At 34.3% G+C, this 16,428-nt stretch overlaps 1 protein-coding gene across 1 annotated transcript in view; it reads left to right on the top strand.

The window, feature by feature from the left end:
• The window catches only part of ADAD1 (adenosine deaminase domain containing 1), a 52,506-nt gene that overhangs the window by 9,211 nt on the left and 26,867 nt on the right, over window positions 1-16,428 (top strand). Inside the window, exons 6-10 of the mRNA XM_026016818.2 lie at window positions 2,664-2,789; window positions 7,167-7,290; window positions 9,363-9,533; window positions 10,816-11,045; window positions 15,551-15,788. Of these exons, the coding sequence (XP_025872603.1) occupies window positions 2,664-2,789; window positions 7,167-7,290; window positions 9,363-9,533; window positions 10,816-11,045; window positions 15,551-15,788 (889 nt within the window). The remainder of the gene's footprint in view (window positions 1-2,663; window positions 2,790-7,166; window positions 7,291-9,362; window positions 9,534-10,815; window positions 11,046-15,550; window positions 15,789-16,428) is intronic.

Below are 16,428 nucleotides of genomic sequence, written 5' to 3'. Positions count from 1 at the left end.
CTCAGGTCATGATCTCAGAGTCCTGGGATTGAGTCCCAATCTGGGCCCCCTGCTCAGCAAGGAGTCTGCTTCTCCCTCTGCCCTTCCCACCACCCATTCCCTCCCTCCTTCCCTCCCTCCCTCCCCCCTACCCCCCTCCCTCCCTCTCTCTCTCATAAATTAAAAATAAAATCTTTAAAAAATGATATTTTGAGGTGACTGGGTAGCTCAGTTAGTTAAGCATCCAACTCTTGATTTAGGCTCAAGTTATCTCTGGGTTGTGAGGTGGAGCTCCACACTGGACTCCACACCAAGTGTGGAGCCTGCTTAAGCTTCTCTCCCTTTGCACTTCCTGCCCTGTCTGCAATAAATAAATACAAATTTTTAAAGTGGTATTTTGGCTCTGAGGATACGTTCAGGTGACACGATACTAAAGATCACTTGAAATTAGCTACTTAAAACCGAAGAAATGGTGTTAAATGGCATTATGTATGTCATGTTTTTATCTCATCCTTCATTTTCAGCAACTTGGGAGAACATTTTGTTTCCTCAATAGCCAGGACAAATGTATAAGGGAAATGGTATTGCATTTGATTTTTATTCTTTACGTGCATGGTAATAAGAGACACGTTTAGTAACTAAGACTTGGTTATATTCACAGTATTATTTCCTTCAACACTGAATTAAGATCAAGAGGTATACTTAAGAGGTATACTTATATGTTGTTAAGTCCCAAATGTTCTTTATGATATTTAGGTGCAACCTTTTAAAGTGTAGCAGAACATTTTTTTGCCCATCCACAATTCTTATTCTGTCAGTACTAATTGCAGTGTGTTTTTCTACTCCATAACACAAAATACACGCTAACTATATATGACATGATTAAACAAATTATAGTACGTTCATTCTGTGGACCCACAGAAAGGATGAGGTAGTCCCTGAGTGATGTCTGAGACCAGGTAAATGCAAAAGGTGCATTTCAGAATGTTCCAGTTTTTGGTTTTTTGAGTGACATATGTTTATATTTACAGATTCTAAAAGTTTCTATTAGAAAGTGGTAATATTATCTGCATTTGGCAAAAAGTTAAATTTAGGGCAGCCTGGGTGGCTCACAGGTTTAATGCTGCCTTCAGCCCAGGGTGTGGTCCTGGAGACCCAGGATCGAGTCCCACATCGGGCTCCCTGCATGGAGCCTGCTTCTCCCTCTGCCTGTGTCTCCGCCTCTCTCTTTCTCTGTGTCACTCATGAGTTAATAAATAAAATCTTAAAAAAATAAATAAATAAATAAAATCTTTAAAAAAATAAATAAGATAAAAATTAAACTTAAAAATATTTTTATTTATATATTTTTTATTATTTTTTTCCTCTGTATCATGAATTTTTGGTGATAAGCAGAGCCAAGTTGCTGAGTAGTTCTCATTACGTTTTTATTGTGTAAGGACCAAAAACTAATTCATACACCACACATGGATAGTTTTGTTGATAACAGTTTTGGTGAAATATATGCTAGCATGCAATTGTAATAATTTACATCTCCACATTATATGCTTTGTGATGAGATAAAAGAATATAGCCCTTCATTTTTTCCGGAGCTTCATTTTGTGATTGATTTTGTGATTGTTCGCATTCTTCGTGATAATGTGAATTTGTTTTTGCCAATAAGAGAGCATTAACAATAGTAACAGAAAAATTAAAGTTTAACAAATATAAACAAAGCATGTAAATGGCCTAACTGAAATGTGTTGTGTCCCATTAGTAGGATGTTAGTTGAGAATGCTAATATCATACTTTTATTATTTGTGTGCTTTTTTAACGTAATGATTATTGAGCAGGTAAAAAGAATTTCTGTGAAAATAATTCATTTCTTATGTAATGCATGACAGCAAAGTTGTTTCATTGCTTTTTGTTCTCTAAAAATGTGAAACGGACTGCAAACCACTTGGTAGACTGCTTAGCAATCATCATGAAACATCAGGAGCTATTGGTGATTTGCAGCTAATCTTGGAGAAACACTGTATTGGATTCTGCAACCTCTCATTCTCTAGAACGATGGTTCTTCAGTAGGGGTACACAAAACAAATGGCCAAGGCCCTACCCCAGAACCTTAATTTTAATAAGCTCTGTCATTTTTTTTTTAATCCACAGGTAACTTTTTATTATAATCTTGATTATCAACTGTTTTCTAGTAATCCTAATTACTTAAAATTATCTTTATCCCCTTGCAAAGTGCAGGACTTCTTCAGTGGGAACATGGAACTGTATCAAGGGTCTAAGTGCTTAGTGCTTTGCAGTGGTTCTCAGCGGGGCGAGTACTAAGGGGAATGTATTTTAATTGTCACAGTGTTGAGGGAAGACTACTGGCATTTGGTGAGATGTTAGTTGGCAGTGTGGGACAATCCTATTAAATGACTTGTGTCTTGTATAATTTTTAAATACTTCATCAAATATAGATCAGTAACTAATATGAAGTATTAATCTTTTTACAATTAATTTTCCATAAAGCTCAGTAACATGTCTTTTTTAGAATTGAATGTTTTAAAGTATCAATCAGTGGCATAAATTATAATTTGTTCACATATGTAAATTACAAACTCAATTGTAAGGTTATAATAGGAATAATAGAGGCCTCTGGGAGAAAGCACTGTGTTCTTCAAATCATATTCCATTTGATTTTTTTTTTCCAGAAGGGAGACATATTCAGTATGCAAAGATATCACAAATTGTTAAAGAAACATTTAATAAACTAATTTCTAATCATTCCGAATATCTGAAATGTAGCAATTCATTGGCTGCTTTTATAATTGAAAGAGGTAAGTCCAGATATTTGGGATGTGTTGGTTTATGGAAAAAGTGTTAAATAACCTCATCATTTGAACCATATATAGTAGTATTTTGACTCTTTGGTCCTTTTTACAATGGTGTTGCATTGATTTGAAGTGGCCTTTTCTAGTGGATGTGGATCATTAAATACAAAGGCTCTCAATGTTACAGTATACTGACCAGAAGCCAATAGAGAACTGCAGAAAAGTAAAATGCCTAACATTTTAAACTAACTCTGTTGGAACTACTACCAACTTGAAATCTAATTTTCCATTGTAATAAACATTGAGAAGGACCCCATAAAAATGAACACATTTTCAAATACGAAAATATTATAATACGAAAAATCATGAGCTTCTGGTTTTTTCTTGTGGATATTATGATACGATTCTAACTACATTTTATCTTTTATTTACCCTTTAGTGTTCTAGGTTAATAATTTAATAAAAGTATTTGAATTTTATGGTCATCTTGGAGTAAGATGTTGTAGATGATATAAAACAATTGAGATTTGGTCTATTTTTTTTTTTAAGATTTTACTTATTTATTCATGAGAGACACATAGGGAGAGGCAGAGACACAGGCAGAGGAAGAAGCAGGCTCCACACAGGGAGCCCGAAGGGGATATTGATTCCCGGGGCCTCCAGAATCATGCCGTGAGCCAAAGGCAGGTGCTAAATCACCGAGCCACCCAGGGATCCCCAGATTTGGTCTATTCTTAAGGAGTTTTTATAATTTAGGGAGAGAATATTTATACACACATATATACACACACTGTTGAAAGTCTAAGTTGATAACAGGTATTTTCTGTAATCCAAAAATGCATGAAAATTAATAGATTGTAGAGAGCCAATAAGGTTGAAATCTTTGGGACATGAAACTAAGGGTTAATAAGGCTTGGATAAATAGAAGAAAAGACATTCTTGAAGAGAGAAAGGCATAAGGGAAGAAAGTGGGAGTGAGAAAACTTTATGGAACAATGAGAGAAATTTATTACTAGTGCAGAAAAGTGTGTACGTATGTATGTGTATGTGTGTGCATAATACAAAATATAGTTAGGTTGATAAGATGTTACCAGATTATGGAGTCCTTTAAAATCCAGTCAGAAGTTGGATTTCATGAAATAGAAAGTGGTGAAAGATTTTTGGTTAGGGATTGATACTGTACTCTAATTGTTGGATACAGCATGAGAAAGTGACTTTGGGCATGTTATATATTTAACATCTCTCTGCTACAGTTTTCTTCTAATTTCTGAAAAATAGAAGTAATAACTTCTACTTCATGGAGTACTAGGATTAGATGTGATAATATAAATTATTTGGCACAGTACTTGGCATTTAGGAAAAGCTTAAATTACATTTGTAATGATTAAAATAAGTTGATGTTTAAGCAATAATTGCCAACAGTTTTTTAAAAATACTACAAGGATTGGTCCTAAATTAGAGTATCGTAACTTAGATTATTGTAATGGAGCTGCTTACATTAGAGTTGAGAAAGATATGAACAGGAAAAGAAGATATTATTTTTTAGAAATTGATGTGATTATATGAAAGTGACAATGACAGATGAAATGAAATAAGACCTAGCATTTCAAGTTTACATAGTAGAATGATCATTGTTCCCATATACACAGGAATCTGGAAGCTGATGTGAAGTTGTATGAATAGCATGGATGAGAGTAATAAATCTGGTTTTAGTGATACAATTGTAAATCTAGGGTGCCGAGACACTGAGTAAAATTAAGTACACGTTCCTGGAATAAGTGACTTGATCAATGCATACTTAAAATGTATTAGAAGCCTCAAGTGGATATTCTTCACTGCCCAGCCAACCAGTGTCTAGCAGGGTTGATCACACATGCCCTGAAATGTCTGCTTCATACTTTGCTTTGTCCTCAAATATCCCAGATCCTCTTTTCTATCCCTGCTTTTAACTAATGGCCATGTGTCATTTTTTTTTAATTTATTTATTCATGAGAGACAGAGAGAGAGAGGCAGAGACACAGGCAGAGAGAGAAACAGGCTCCATCCCGGGAGCCCGACGTGGGACTTGATCCAGGGTCTCCAAGATCACACCCTGGGCTGAAGGCGACGCCGAACCGCTGAGCCACCCAGCTGCCTCATGTGTCATAATTTTTTATTGTGTCTGTAAGAAACTATCAAATCCAAACTTCCTTTTGTTCTTTACCATCAAATCTATGTAATTTCTTGCATTTGAGCTCATCTTCTCTGCTGTGAGTAGAGGAAGGATCTTTCCTTTGATAGCTGATCCCTTCACTTAAATATTGGTTCCATTCCCTCTTTCAACTTGATGAATCCCTTCTTTTTGTTACTGCCTTTTACTGCATTATGAAACTAGTATCTCCCTGAAACATGACAGGTCCTGTTACAGAGTTTAAATAGAAACTGAGTTTCTATTTATAACTCAGAACTTTACATCACCATTCCAGAACTTAGTGACACTATATAATTTGCTTTTACCACCACCATCCGCTTACTGAAGCAGCTACATTTGTGATGATGGAACTTCTTATTTTTCCCATCTAATTCTATTTCCCCTCTAGCTTTCTCCATCTCAGTAATTGGCATTTTCCCAGTTGTTCAAGCAGGCTAAAAAGCTGATTTCTTTCCCTAATAACCTAATAACAGTTTATGTCTAAGTTTTGTTATGTCCCCAAACACTACATCAGATCTGATTATTCTTTTCCAACCACTCTTCATTACTCAAGTCTTAAGTTATTATGTCTTCAGCTTCTTGGACCCTAAATATCCATGTAAAGGAATGATCTTAAAATGTAACACAATATGGTTTTCAGTTTCTTACCCTCAGCTTCACCATACATAGCTCTTGAGTAAAATCCACAGACTCCTTAGCATGATTTATGATGACTCTCTGACCTCATCTGATGCCATTTCCATACCTCTTTACTGGAGCAGCTATACTGGTCTCCCTGCCCAGGGTCCACAGAAGCTTGCTGTTTTGACTGCAATGCCCCTTACCTCACACCTCATGTTGAAACTTAAATTTCCGTTTCATAGAGATTCTGCAGCTAGTTTGTATGAGGTAACCTCGCCCTCCATTATTTTTTACATTGGCCCCTTTAAAGCACATGTCATAGTTTGTGGTTTGTTTAGTCTTTTTCTGTCTTTATTAGAAGCTTCATGGGGGCATGTCTTGCTCAACTTTTTATTCCTAGCATATCCTTTTTAGTTCTTCAGTTTTTGTTGAATTAATGAAAGTCCTTTTAGGTATTTGCAAAGGTGAAACCGTTTTATTTAAGATTTATTTATTTTAAAGAGAGTGTGTGAGTATATGAGCGGGCAGAAAAGAGAGTCTCTAGCAGTCTCCCTGCTGAGCATGGAGCCTAGCCTGACTGAGGGTTCTGTCGCACAGAGCTCAATCTCAGGACTCTGAGATCATGACTTGAGCCAAAATCAAGAGTCAGACACAACTGATTGAGCCCCCCAGGCACCCCTGAAACTGAACTTTATTTGAAAGTCTAAGACTAGAGATTTTCTGAAATAATCAATATGAAGTAAAAGAAAACGCAAGATGTTCAGAGGAGAATATTCTAGAGAAAAAAGAGCAATGAGCTTAGTGACTACACTATAGAAAGGCCTTAGAGTTAGGATGTGAAAGAAAAAAGGATTATGTAATCTGAGCATAGAGTTTCAAGAAATCTCAAATAAGGTACAGAAAAATAATGGAGAAGAACTGTTAGAAAAAGAATAAGGTGCTTGTTTCTTTAAAACAGTTTCAGGGGTGCCAGGGTGGCTGAGTTGGTTAAGTGTCTGCCTTTGGCTCAAGTCATGATCTCAGGATCCTGGAATCAAGTCCCTGGTTGGGGTCCCAGCTCAGTGGGACGACTACATCTTCCTCTTCCTTTCCTCCTCCTCATGTGGACACACTCTCAAATAATCTTTAAAACAGTTTCAGTAGAACAGAGAAACTATGATTTGCAGAGTTTGAGTGGATTAAGAAAAAAATAGGAAAAAAATAGTCATTAAATAACTTTAAGGCAGAAGTAGAATGGCAAATGAATTCTCTAGTAAGCCAAACACATCTAGATGTAGAAGAAATAGATGTGTAGTTGAAAACTAAGAATATCTGATAATTCTGTTGATGGTGGTAAAATTTTAGATGAACTATCATAAAATATCTGCCTTTTTAGGAATATTATTGAACTATTAAAAAATGTTCCCAGAAGACCCTCAAACTCTTATTTAAAACTGGGATTTTCCATTTTTTTGGTCAATATATTTTAGTAACTTTAAAATGGTAAGGTAGAATATAGAGAATGGTAAGAGGTTGAATATAGAGAAGAAAGAGGCCAGAATAACCTGTTACTGTTAACCTTTTCCTTTCAGCTGGACAGCATGAAGTTGTAGCTATAGGCACAGGTGAATACAATTACAGCCAGTGCATTAAGCCAAATGGAAGAGTGTTGCACGACACTCATGCTGTCGTTACAGCCAGAAGGTCTCTCCTTAGGTAAGGTAACATATATTTAATGCCACCAAATATTAATTCTTTCAGCCCAAAGTAACCACATATCAGTGTCTTTATTTACAAATGGCATTTTACTGATCATTGAGTCTTGGATATGACAGTCTCTGATTATTTCTATGTCATTTTTTTTAAAAACTTTACAATAAAAGCAGTGTCTTAATTTGTAGATTTTAGTGGCCTTTCTTATCAAGACTTTATGAACTCAGTTTTAAGAGTCCTACAACTTTTTTCATAATATACCATCTTTATTACTGATCAAAGTAACTGCGTATATAGCTTTAGATCTGGACCAAGTAGACTTGGTGTAATATTCACCCCCAAATTAGCCACATTTAAAAACATCACTAGAAGCCAGTAAGTTTGCATTCATGATGTCTATGCAGAGTTTATAGCAGAATGTAGATAATGGTATTCTTTTTATTAAATTGAGATATAGTTGACATATGATGTTAAACATGTTAGTATGCAGCAGTCACCATGCTCCGCATCATGGTAAATGTAGTTACCATCTGTAACTGTACAATATTATTGACTCTGTTCCATTTGCTATACTTTTCATCCTCCTGACTTTTTCTTTTTTAAATATTTTATTCATAGAGGCAGAGACATAGGCAGAAGGAGAAGCAGGCTCCATGCAGGAAGCCCAGTGTGGGACTCGATCCCGGTACTCCAGGATCACGCCCTGAGCCAAAGGCAGAGGCTCAACTGCGAGCCACCCAGGCATCCCTGTTTTTTGTTTTTGTTTTTATAACTATAAGTTTGTACAGAAACTGGCAGAAAAGGCTGAGATGAGCATACCTGTTTCTTAAATTCATTGGTAGTCACTCTGCTCTTTACAAAAGGCGTGAATAGCAGGTAGAGAAGCTAGGAATGAGAAAGAGAAATAGAATGAGAACGAAAGTGAAAATAGCAGAAAGAGAAGCCAGGAATGTTACTCCTTAAAAGTCCTCATGAAAAGTGAAGAATTTGTTACTTTTTCCAGTATCTACCAGATTTTGGTTCTGTTAAGCCATTGAGTTTACTTTTTTTTTTTTTTGAGTTTACTTTCTATAAAACTTTTTAATGGAAATTTTCAAACAGTAAGAATAGGATAATGAATTCTATCATTCAGTTTATTAGCATTCTGATACCAATATCTGTGATCATATCCAGTTATCAGCATATTTAGTTATAGCATTCTGTTCTTATTTAATCTTTGCATCGTCACTTTTTGTTGGTATTTTCAATGGTAGAGTATTTTAAAACAAATTTAGACATAATTTTGTCTGAAAAACTTAAGTACATGTTTCTATAAGGAACGAATCCTATAATCTTAAAGGGAAAATTTTGGGGAAGTTAATGCAACTCATTGTTCTCTAATCTTCGTTGGTGCTTATTGAATTATTTGACCTCTTTAAAATTACTTCTTTTATTTCTTCCCATGTTGGCCCTATTATATGCTTGTGCTGAGTCTTTAAAATTATTTCTGATGAAAGGACTAAAATGTTTTTAATAAGCAAAATAGTATTTGTCCCCTGATTGATTTGTATTAGTTTCTCAGGAAATTTGTTCCACTTCTTACTGTGACTTATGATTTTCATCGTATTGTTTTTGCAATTCTTTGTTTTTGTCTTCAAAACCACTATGAAGCAGGAACCACAGTGGTTGGTTGTTTTGTCAGGGAAGGGAAAAAGAAGCAAGGAGAATTTTTACACTTCACGTAGGAGGCTGAGAGCAGAACTGAGAAAAAGAGAGGAACCAATAGAGAAATGGGTCATTAGCTGGATGACTATGACTGTTTAGGACTCAAATGTGAAATGAGTGGAGTAGTAGTCAAGGAATGGTGCTTTTAGGCCGGTCACATGTCAGACTGGGCTACAGTTGAGGACTTCTTACAGGATTTAACTCTTCTCTAAATAAGGCAAACGTTATTTTAGGAATTCTTAATTTCCAAACTTTCCTTTGGAGAAATAGCCTTTCAATGAGGGACATTGTTCACGACACACATGAATATGATGCTTAAAATAAATTACTGTAAAATTTTATTACTTAATAAAGTTATAACTTTTTTTTAGGTACTTTTATAGACAACTTCTACTCTTCTACAGCAAAAATCCTGCTATGATGGAAAAATCAATATTTTGTACAGAACCAGCTTCTAATCTACTGACTCTGAAACAGAATATCAACATTTATCTCTATATGAACCAGTTGCCTAAAGGGTCAGCTCAGATTAAGTCACAATTGTAAGTATTATAGAAGTTGTTTTTAAAAGCAGTTAGAATGGCTAGATGATATATTCTAAGTCCCTAGAACAGCACTAGAACAAGTAAACTCATACCTATTCGTATTCTCCCTCTGACTTGAGGTGTTATTTGTGGCCTCTAGCAGGGGCCTCTCCTCCACTCAGTCTGATCTGTTACTACTACTACTAAAATTATTCCACATACTTCTGTGCTGTTGAAAATTTTCTTCTTTCGAGTTTTAAGACTTCATAAATGTTAGGAAAGCCTGGTTTTATGTATTCTCACATACTAATACTGGAGTTAATGGAGTTTTTCTGAGTCTGTAGCTAAAACTTTATTATCTTGATGAATGAGTAGCATCAGCATGACGCTTAAAACAGCACAGACAAGCACAAAGGAGAAAAGCAAGTCTACCTAGAGATAACCATGGTTAATATTTTTTTTTAGAAATTCTTCCAGTTATACCTTTGAAAACAAGTGCAAGGACTGTTCCTGGAGAGAAGATTCAGGACAAATGATTTTACATTTTTTTTAACATATTTTACTGGAGATTAATCTTGAACACAAATTGTCAGGCTTTTTTTTTTTTTTTCTTCATTCTCTTGTAAATTTTTTTAAATTTTTAAAAAAATTTCAGAGAAAGAAAATGACTTAACTGTGGAAGGAATAAAACTTAAGTTTTCATTTGATTTTAAGGGACATAAAGGCAGTAAAAAGAATTTATCTTTGCCTAGAAGCTCTAAATATGGTTAATTTCTGTTTGGTATTAATCTTAAGGAATGGCAAGTTAAACATGTTTGAAAACAATTCTTAAGTACATATAGATTTTACTTTGTCCACTTGTTTAAATTGTTTTAATGTTTATTTAAATTCCAGTTGACGTACCGTGTAATATTAGTTTCAGGTGTACAATATAGTGATTTAACACTTCTGTATGATCCTAGTGCTCATCACAAGTGCACTTCTTAATCCTAATCACCTTCTTTTTAACCCATCCCCCCACCCACCTCCCCTCTGGTAACCTTCAGTTTTTTCTTTGTAATTGAGAGTCTGTTTCTTGGTTTGCCCTCCCTCTCTTTTTCCCTTTAGCTCATTTGTTTTGTTTCTTAAATCTCACATATGGCTGAAATCATATATTTGTCTTTCTCTGACTTTCACTTAGTATGCTAAGTGCATGTCATTGCAAATGGCAAGATTTTGTTCTTTTTTATGGCTTAGTAATACCCCATTTTGTATACTTTGTTTTGTAAAAGAAAAAAAAAAAAACCTTTCCTTTTTCTAGGCGTCTTAATCCACATTCTATATCTGCATTTGAAGCCAATGAAGAACTGAGTCTCCATGTGGCTGTTGAAGGCAAAATTTATCTCACTGTCTACTGTCCTGCAGATGTTGTTAATAGAGTAAGCAGTATGTCCTCAAGTGACAAATTGACAAGATGGGAAGTGCTTGGTGTACAGGGAGCATTGCTGAGTCACTTTATACAGCCAGTTTACATCAGCAGTATACTTGTTGGTAAGTGGGATTTCAGTACCTCTTGGCCTCTTTTCATTAAGTAAATATATCAATATAAAATCATATTTTGCATTCATGATCCTTTATTTAAGGTAAACCACATTCATTGTTGAGCTTTTTATTTCACGGTAACTTGTAATCATACTTGGTATTTTGCATGAATAGATAATATAGTTCATACTTTTCTGCATCTTGCTTTTTTCATTTAATGTATTTTGGAAATATTTCCATGTCAAGTATGTAAGAATTTCCTAACTATTTCTCACTGTATGGGACGTCTTTGTATAAAGGTATCATAATTTATTTAAGCACTTACAGGTTGAAGGAACTTTAGATTATTTCTAATATTTTTTTACAGCTACCAAAATGCATAGTGAATGACTTTTTTATATTTGTTATTTGCACTTGTAAGTCTGTCTCTAAGATGAATTCCTAGAAATAGAATGGCAGGTAAAGATGTATGCATTTGCAATTTTGAAAAATGTTACTAAGTTACCCCCCAAATCACATTCCCACTGGTAATATATGACAGTGCCAGTTCTTCTTACCCTCAAAAGTAGTTACTTTTCTACCTCTTCTTTTTCCAAATATGAATTCTTGTGGATAATAGTTTCTTAGATTTAATTTGGTTACAAAAGTTCTTTGCCATATTTCCTTTTAGGTCTGATACTCTCTCAGATACTTAAATTTTTCTCGGTCTCCTTTAAGAAAGGCTTTTTCTTCTTGAATGTCTATTAGGTCTGTAAGAATTGTCTATGCTTTCACTAGAATCATAGCTTTCTTTGATGAAGATGTAAAATTAGTTGCTTATATGATATAATTCCATGCTATATTTAGTTTCTTAAAAGGATGGATGGTTATAGATTTTTGTAGAATTACTTTGTAAAAGCTAGTGGTTTGGGACAGGAGCTTAAAAATTAAATCTCTTGTCATTTTGAGTTTCATCTTGCACCTAGCAATGGGGAACATCAGGTAGCAATAAAAACATTCTATAAGACTTTGTAAAATTATTTCTGTTCTCCTTCTTGGCATCTTTGTGGAACACACCTAAAGCTAATTTGCATTCTGCCTGGTATAACCTAAATGATTTTTAATCTGTTTAAGTTGTTTATTAAAAAAATGCAGAATTTTGAACATCTTGAGATCCTTATTCTGCCTGGGGAAGGGGGTAGGAGTTTTGAGGCAGAGGGATACACATTTTAGAAGCACCACTAGGTGATTTGGATACAATTATGTGAATGGCTCTTTGAGAAACACTCATTTAAAATTTCTTTAAAAGAGATTTGGAGAGCTAAAAGAATCTTCAGAGTTCACTGAATTTTATTAGTAGGCTAGTACAGCTTCTTGCTTAGTATATAAACTCTTTTTATGCCATTCCTGATAGAATATCATCTAACCTCAGTTTAAGAGCATCCAATAATGTGGGTTGTAGGATTTAAAGTCAGTCTGTTAAACAGCTCCAATTGTTTTTTTTTTAATTCCTCCTCATTTAGAATTGAAATTTGCTTCCCTTTAATTCTGTACTGACAACATAAGTGAGGGTAATGACCTCATCTTGTTCTGTTGTATATCTTATGAAATCTTTTACAGTTCTTTAATTGTTAAAAACCTAAATTACTAGATCAGTTACCAATGTGTAGAGTATTACATTTTAAGACTTCTTTAACTTTTCAAAAAGTTTAGAGAAGCAAATTTTATGCTGTACATGTTCATAGATGTTCATTTTATCACTTTATGGCAGTATTCTTTTTTAGGAAAAAAGTCTTAGGCTTGCATTAAAAAGACATTTATTATTATTTGAATAGAAAATAATCCACAATGGGGTGCCTTGGTAGCATGTTGGGTTAAGCGTCTGACTTGTGATTCTGGCTCAGGTCATGATCTCAGGATTGTGGGATCACCAGCATGGGGCGCTATCCTCAGCATAGAATCTGCTTGAGATTCTTGCCCTCTCCCTCTACGCTTCCCTCTGCTCATGCATGTGCACGCTTTCTCTCTCAAAATCTTTAGGGGGAAAAAAAAAGGAAAATAATCCAGAGCAATATGGAAGAAAATTCAGTTTGCCTAAGTACTTAAAAACAGCTGGATTTATATTACTTTTCAAGCTTTTTAAGGTATATCTTGCAAATTAGGTATTCTGTTATGGTAAGATCATCTGTCTAAATATTTCAAGAGTGTTTATCCAGAGGTATTTCCATCTAGGAGTTCTTTTCATACACAGATTTGAATTGTACATTTGGAGTGTAAAGCATACCAATTGCTAATTCCCTCCTAATGAAAAAATCTGTTTTAAACATAGTTCATGGACTTCTAAGAAACATTTGATAATGTTAGAGATTCTGTTATTCATTCCCCCCCCTTTTTTTTTAAATCTCAGTAAGAGGTTCAAATGTTAGTTAAATACTTGCCCCATAGCATTCAGTTTGCCTGTTGGCAGAGTCTGGACTCAAAATCAGTTTTATAACTTCTCCTACTGCTGCTTTTTGTATTAAGTTGAACTCTGATAGCTTTTTTTGAGCATAGCCAGTGACAAGAATCTCACTGCTATGGCTGTTAAACTTGACCATCTTGAAGGCAGATCCTTTGCCACACTCATCTTGGTCCAATTTGTGCTGGAGGTGTTGGTCAGTAAATGTTTCATGAATAAATGGTTTGAATCAGCATGTTTTTTTGTTTTTGTTTTCGAAAGTGCTTTTATTTTTCTACTTAAAACTAACTCTGGAATACAGGAAAAATGTTATTCTTGTTGCTTTTATTCCCACCCAGGAAGCTTTAAAATAATATGAAATGGCATAGGTATTAATATTCCCAATCCTTAAAGATTCTAATGTGCACCCAGGATTGATAATTACTGCTCTCTGATAATATATTTTATATTCCTTTTTTGTCAGGTTTTTATTGAACCATCTATATGGTTTTTTTTTTCATTTACTATATGTTAGGTGTTGTGCACTGTTGCATTATTCTCAAAGGTACTATTCATGTAATGAAATGCAGAGTGAGCATTATGAATACAAAGGCAAGATGCTTCTTGCCTTATGTCTTCTACTCACACATTTGTGTTTCACAGGAACATGATTTGTTTTCTCCAGTTCTGTGATAAGCGGGTGGTGGTGTTAAAATGTAATGCCCCAGACTAATTATGTTCCAGATGTGGTAGGGCCAGTACATAGTTCTTTAATGTTTGATTCTTTGATTTATGTACTTTATTCTTATTCATGCAGCCTTTTTAAGAGCTGTTTCCACAACCATTTCTGTGGGTTTATATTACACTTATGGTAGATTAATCTCCTGAGAATCTTTGTGTATAAAAAGCTGTCCAGTCACGTCTGCTGTGGTCTTTGATTAGATTTAGTTTTTGACTTACCTTTGAGCTTCATGTTATTTTAGATAACTTTAGATAAATCAAATTTTCCCTACTATATGACACATTATTAGATCTGTATTTTTCCAGGAACAAGATTTAGCCTCTGTATATAACCAAAACCATACTTCATATTTAGTTAATAGTTAAAGCATACATATGTAAAGGGGAACAGTAAAATTTCTAATATTAATATTCTTTTCTATAAAATTATTGTTTTTATATTAAAACATTTTTAAATAAATCAATTTGGCATGTAAGGAATCTTAAATGGAATTTGACTTGCAGGGCTCTTTTTCCCCCCACATATGTCTTTGTATTTTAGGCACAAACAGTGCCATTATCTCATTACAGTATGTCTTTGGGATGCTACAATAGAGAGGATGTGATAGATACCTACAATGGAATATTACTCAGCCATAAAAAAGAATGAAATTTTGCCGTTTGCAACAACATGGATAGATCCAGAGGGTATAATGCTAAGTGAAATAAGTCAGAGAAAGACACATACCATATGATTTCACTTGTGTGGATTTTTTTTTTTTAATGCAGCTCACAATTTTATACTGTACTAATGACATTACATCTTTTTGAGCTTTCTCTCAATAGTTATTTTAACTGGTTTTGTTATTAGCAAAAATTATAATCAGGAATAGACATTATTTAAATGATTTTGTGTTGTGAAACTGAAGCATTGTCCTCCTGGAAGAGGTGTAATTTGTGGCCCTTAGATATGGAAAAATAGCTTAATCTCACCAACTATTTCTCAGCCATGCTTATCCTTCTATATTATGTGCTGGTTTCATGCTGTAATCTAAGGAATCAAGACAGGATGAGCCAGTTCTGTTGGGCAGAATCTTATAAACAGTACTATATTTTTGAGAGGACATTTCTGGCTCTTCATTTTTATTCACTGGAATGTCAATTTGTTATTTTCTGTAGATTCTATTTTGAATGGAAATTATGACCATTGTTACCTTGTTCTGATACTGGTAAAGAATTTAGAAGTAGTTGGTAAGAGAGAGGTGGGAAAGGAAAGATATTATTGCAAGATAAATGATAACATTAGACTATTCCCCCCCCCCTTTTTTTTTTGGTCTATTGATATTGAACTTCTCAGCGTTTTGTTTTTACTTTCTAGGTGATGGGAATTGCAGTGATACTAGAGGTTTAGAAATTGCTGTAAAGCAACGTGTTGATGATGCACTTACTTCAAAACTTCCAATGTTTTACTTGGTCAACAGACCTCATGTTAGTTTAGTACCTTCTGCATATCCACTGCAAACAAACTTGGAATATAAATCCTTGAGTCTGAATTGGGCACAGGGGGACATTTCTTTGGAGATTGTGGATGGCCTGAGTGGAAAGATCACTGAAAGGTTAGCATTACTAATTTCTTTTAAAACCACGTATTTAAGCAGGGCACTTGTGAGCAATGAGTGTTGTTTGTAAGTGTTGAATCAGTAAATTGTATACCTGAAACTAATATTACAATGTGTTAACTAACTGGAATTTAAATAAAAAAACTAAACAAATCATAAGGAAGAGAAAATACAATACTGTACTGGATTTATCAGAAAAAAATCTACATATGAATGGAACTGTGCAGTTTAAACCTGTGTTGTTCAAGTGTCAACTGTATTTAGAAAGGGCCCGCACAAGTATAAGGGGCCCAGAAGTTAAGCTTTACAGTAAATCTACCTTGGTCTATACTATAATATAAACAAAACAAATCGCTTAAAAAATATTAAGCAAAAATACATTTTAATAGAACTTTTAAAATTATTATTTCTTAGATGCAGTTTTTAAAATTCTGAACAATAATAATAGTTATTGAGTATGACAATTTTGCAGGCATTGTACTAATTAAAAAAAAATCTTTGTTTTTCTGATGAGAAGACAGAGCTGGAAAAGTTTTATAACTTAAGTTACATAGTAAGTTGAATGGAGCCAGCATTGAAAATCAGTCTCCAGAACCTATAATTTTCTGAGTATCATTTCATGATTATAATTAGCAAA

Source organism: Vulpes vulpes, chromosome 4, assembly GCF_048418805.1.
Source record: "Vulpes vulpes isolate BD-2025 chromosome 4, VulVul3, whole genome shotgun sequence".
Lineage (NCBI taxonomy): Eukaryota > Metazoa > Chordata > Mammalia > Carnivora > Canidae > Vulpes > Vulpes vulpes.
This window is presented reverse-complemented; position numbering and strand designations above follow the sequence as displayed.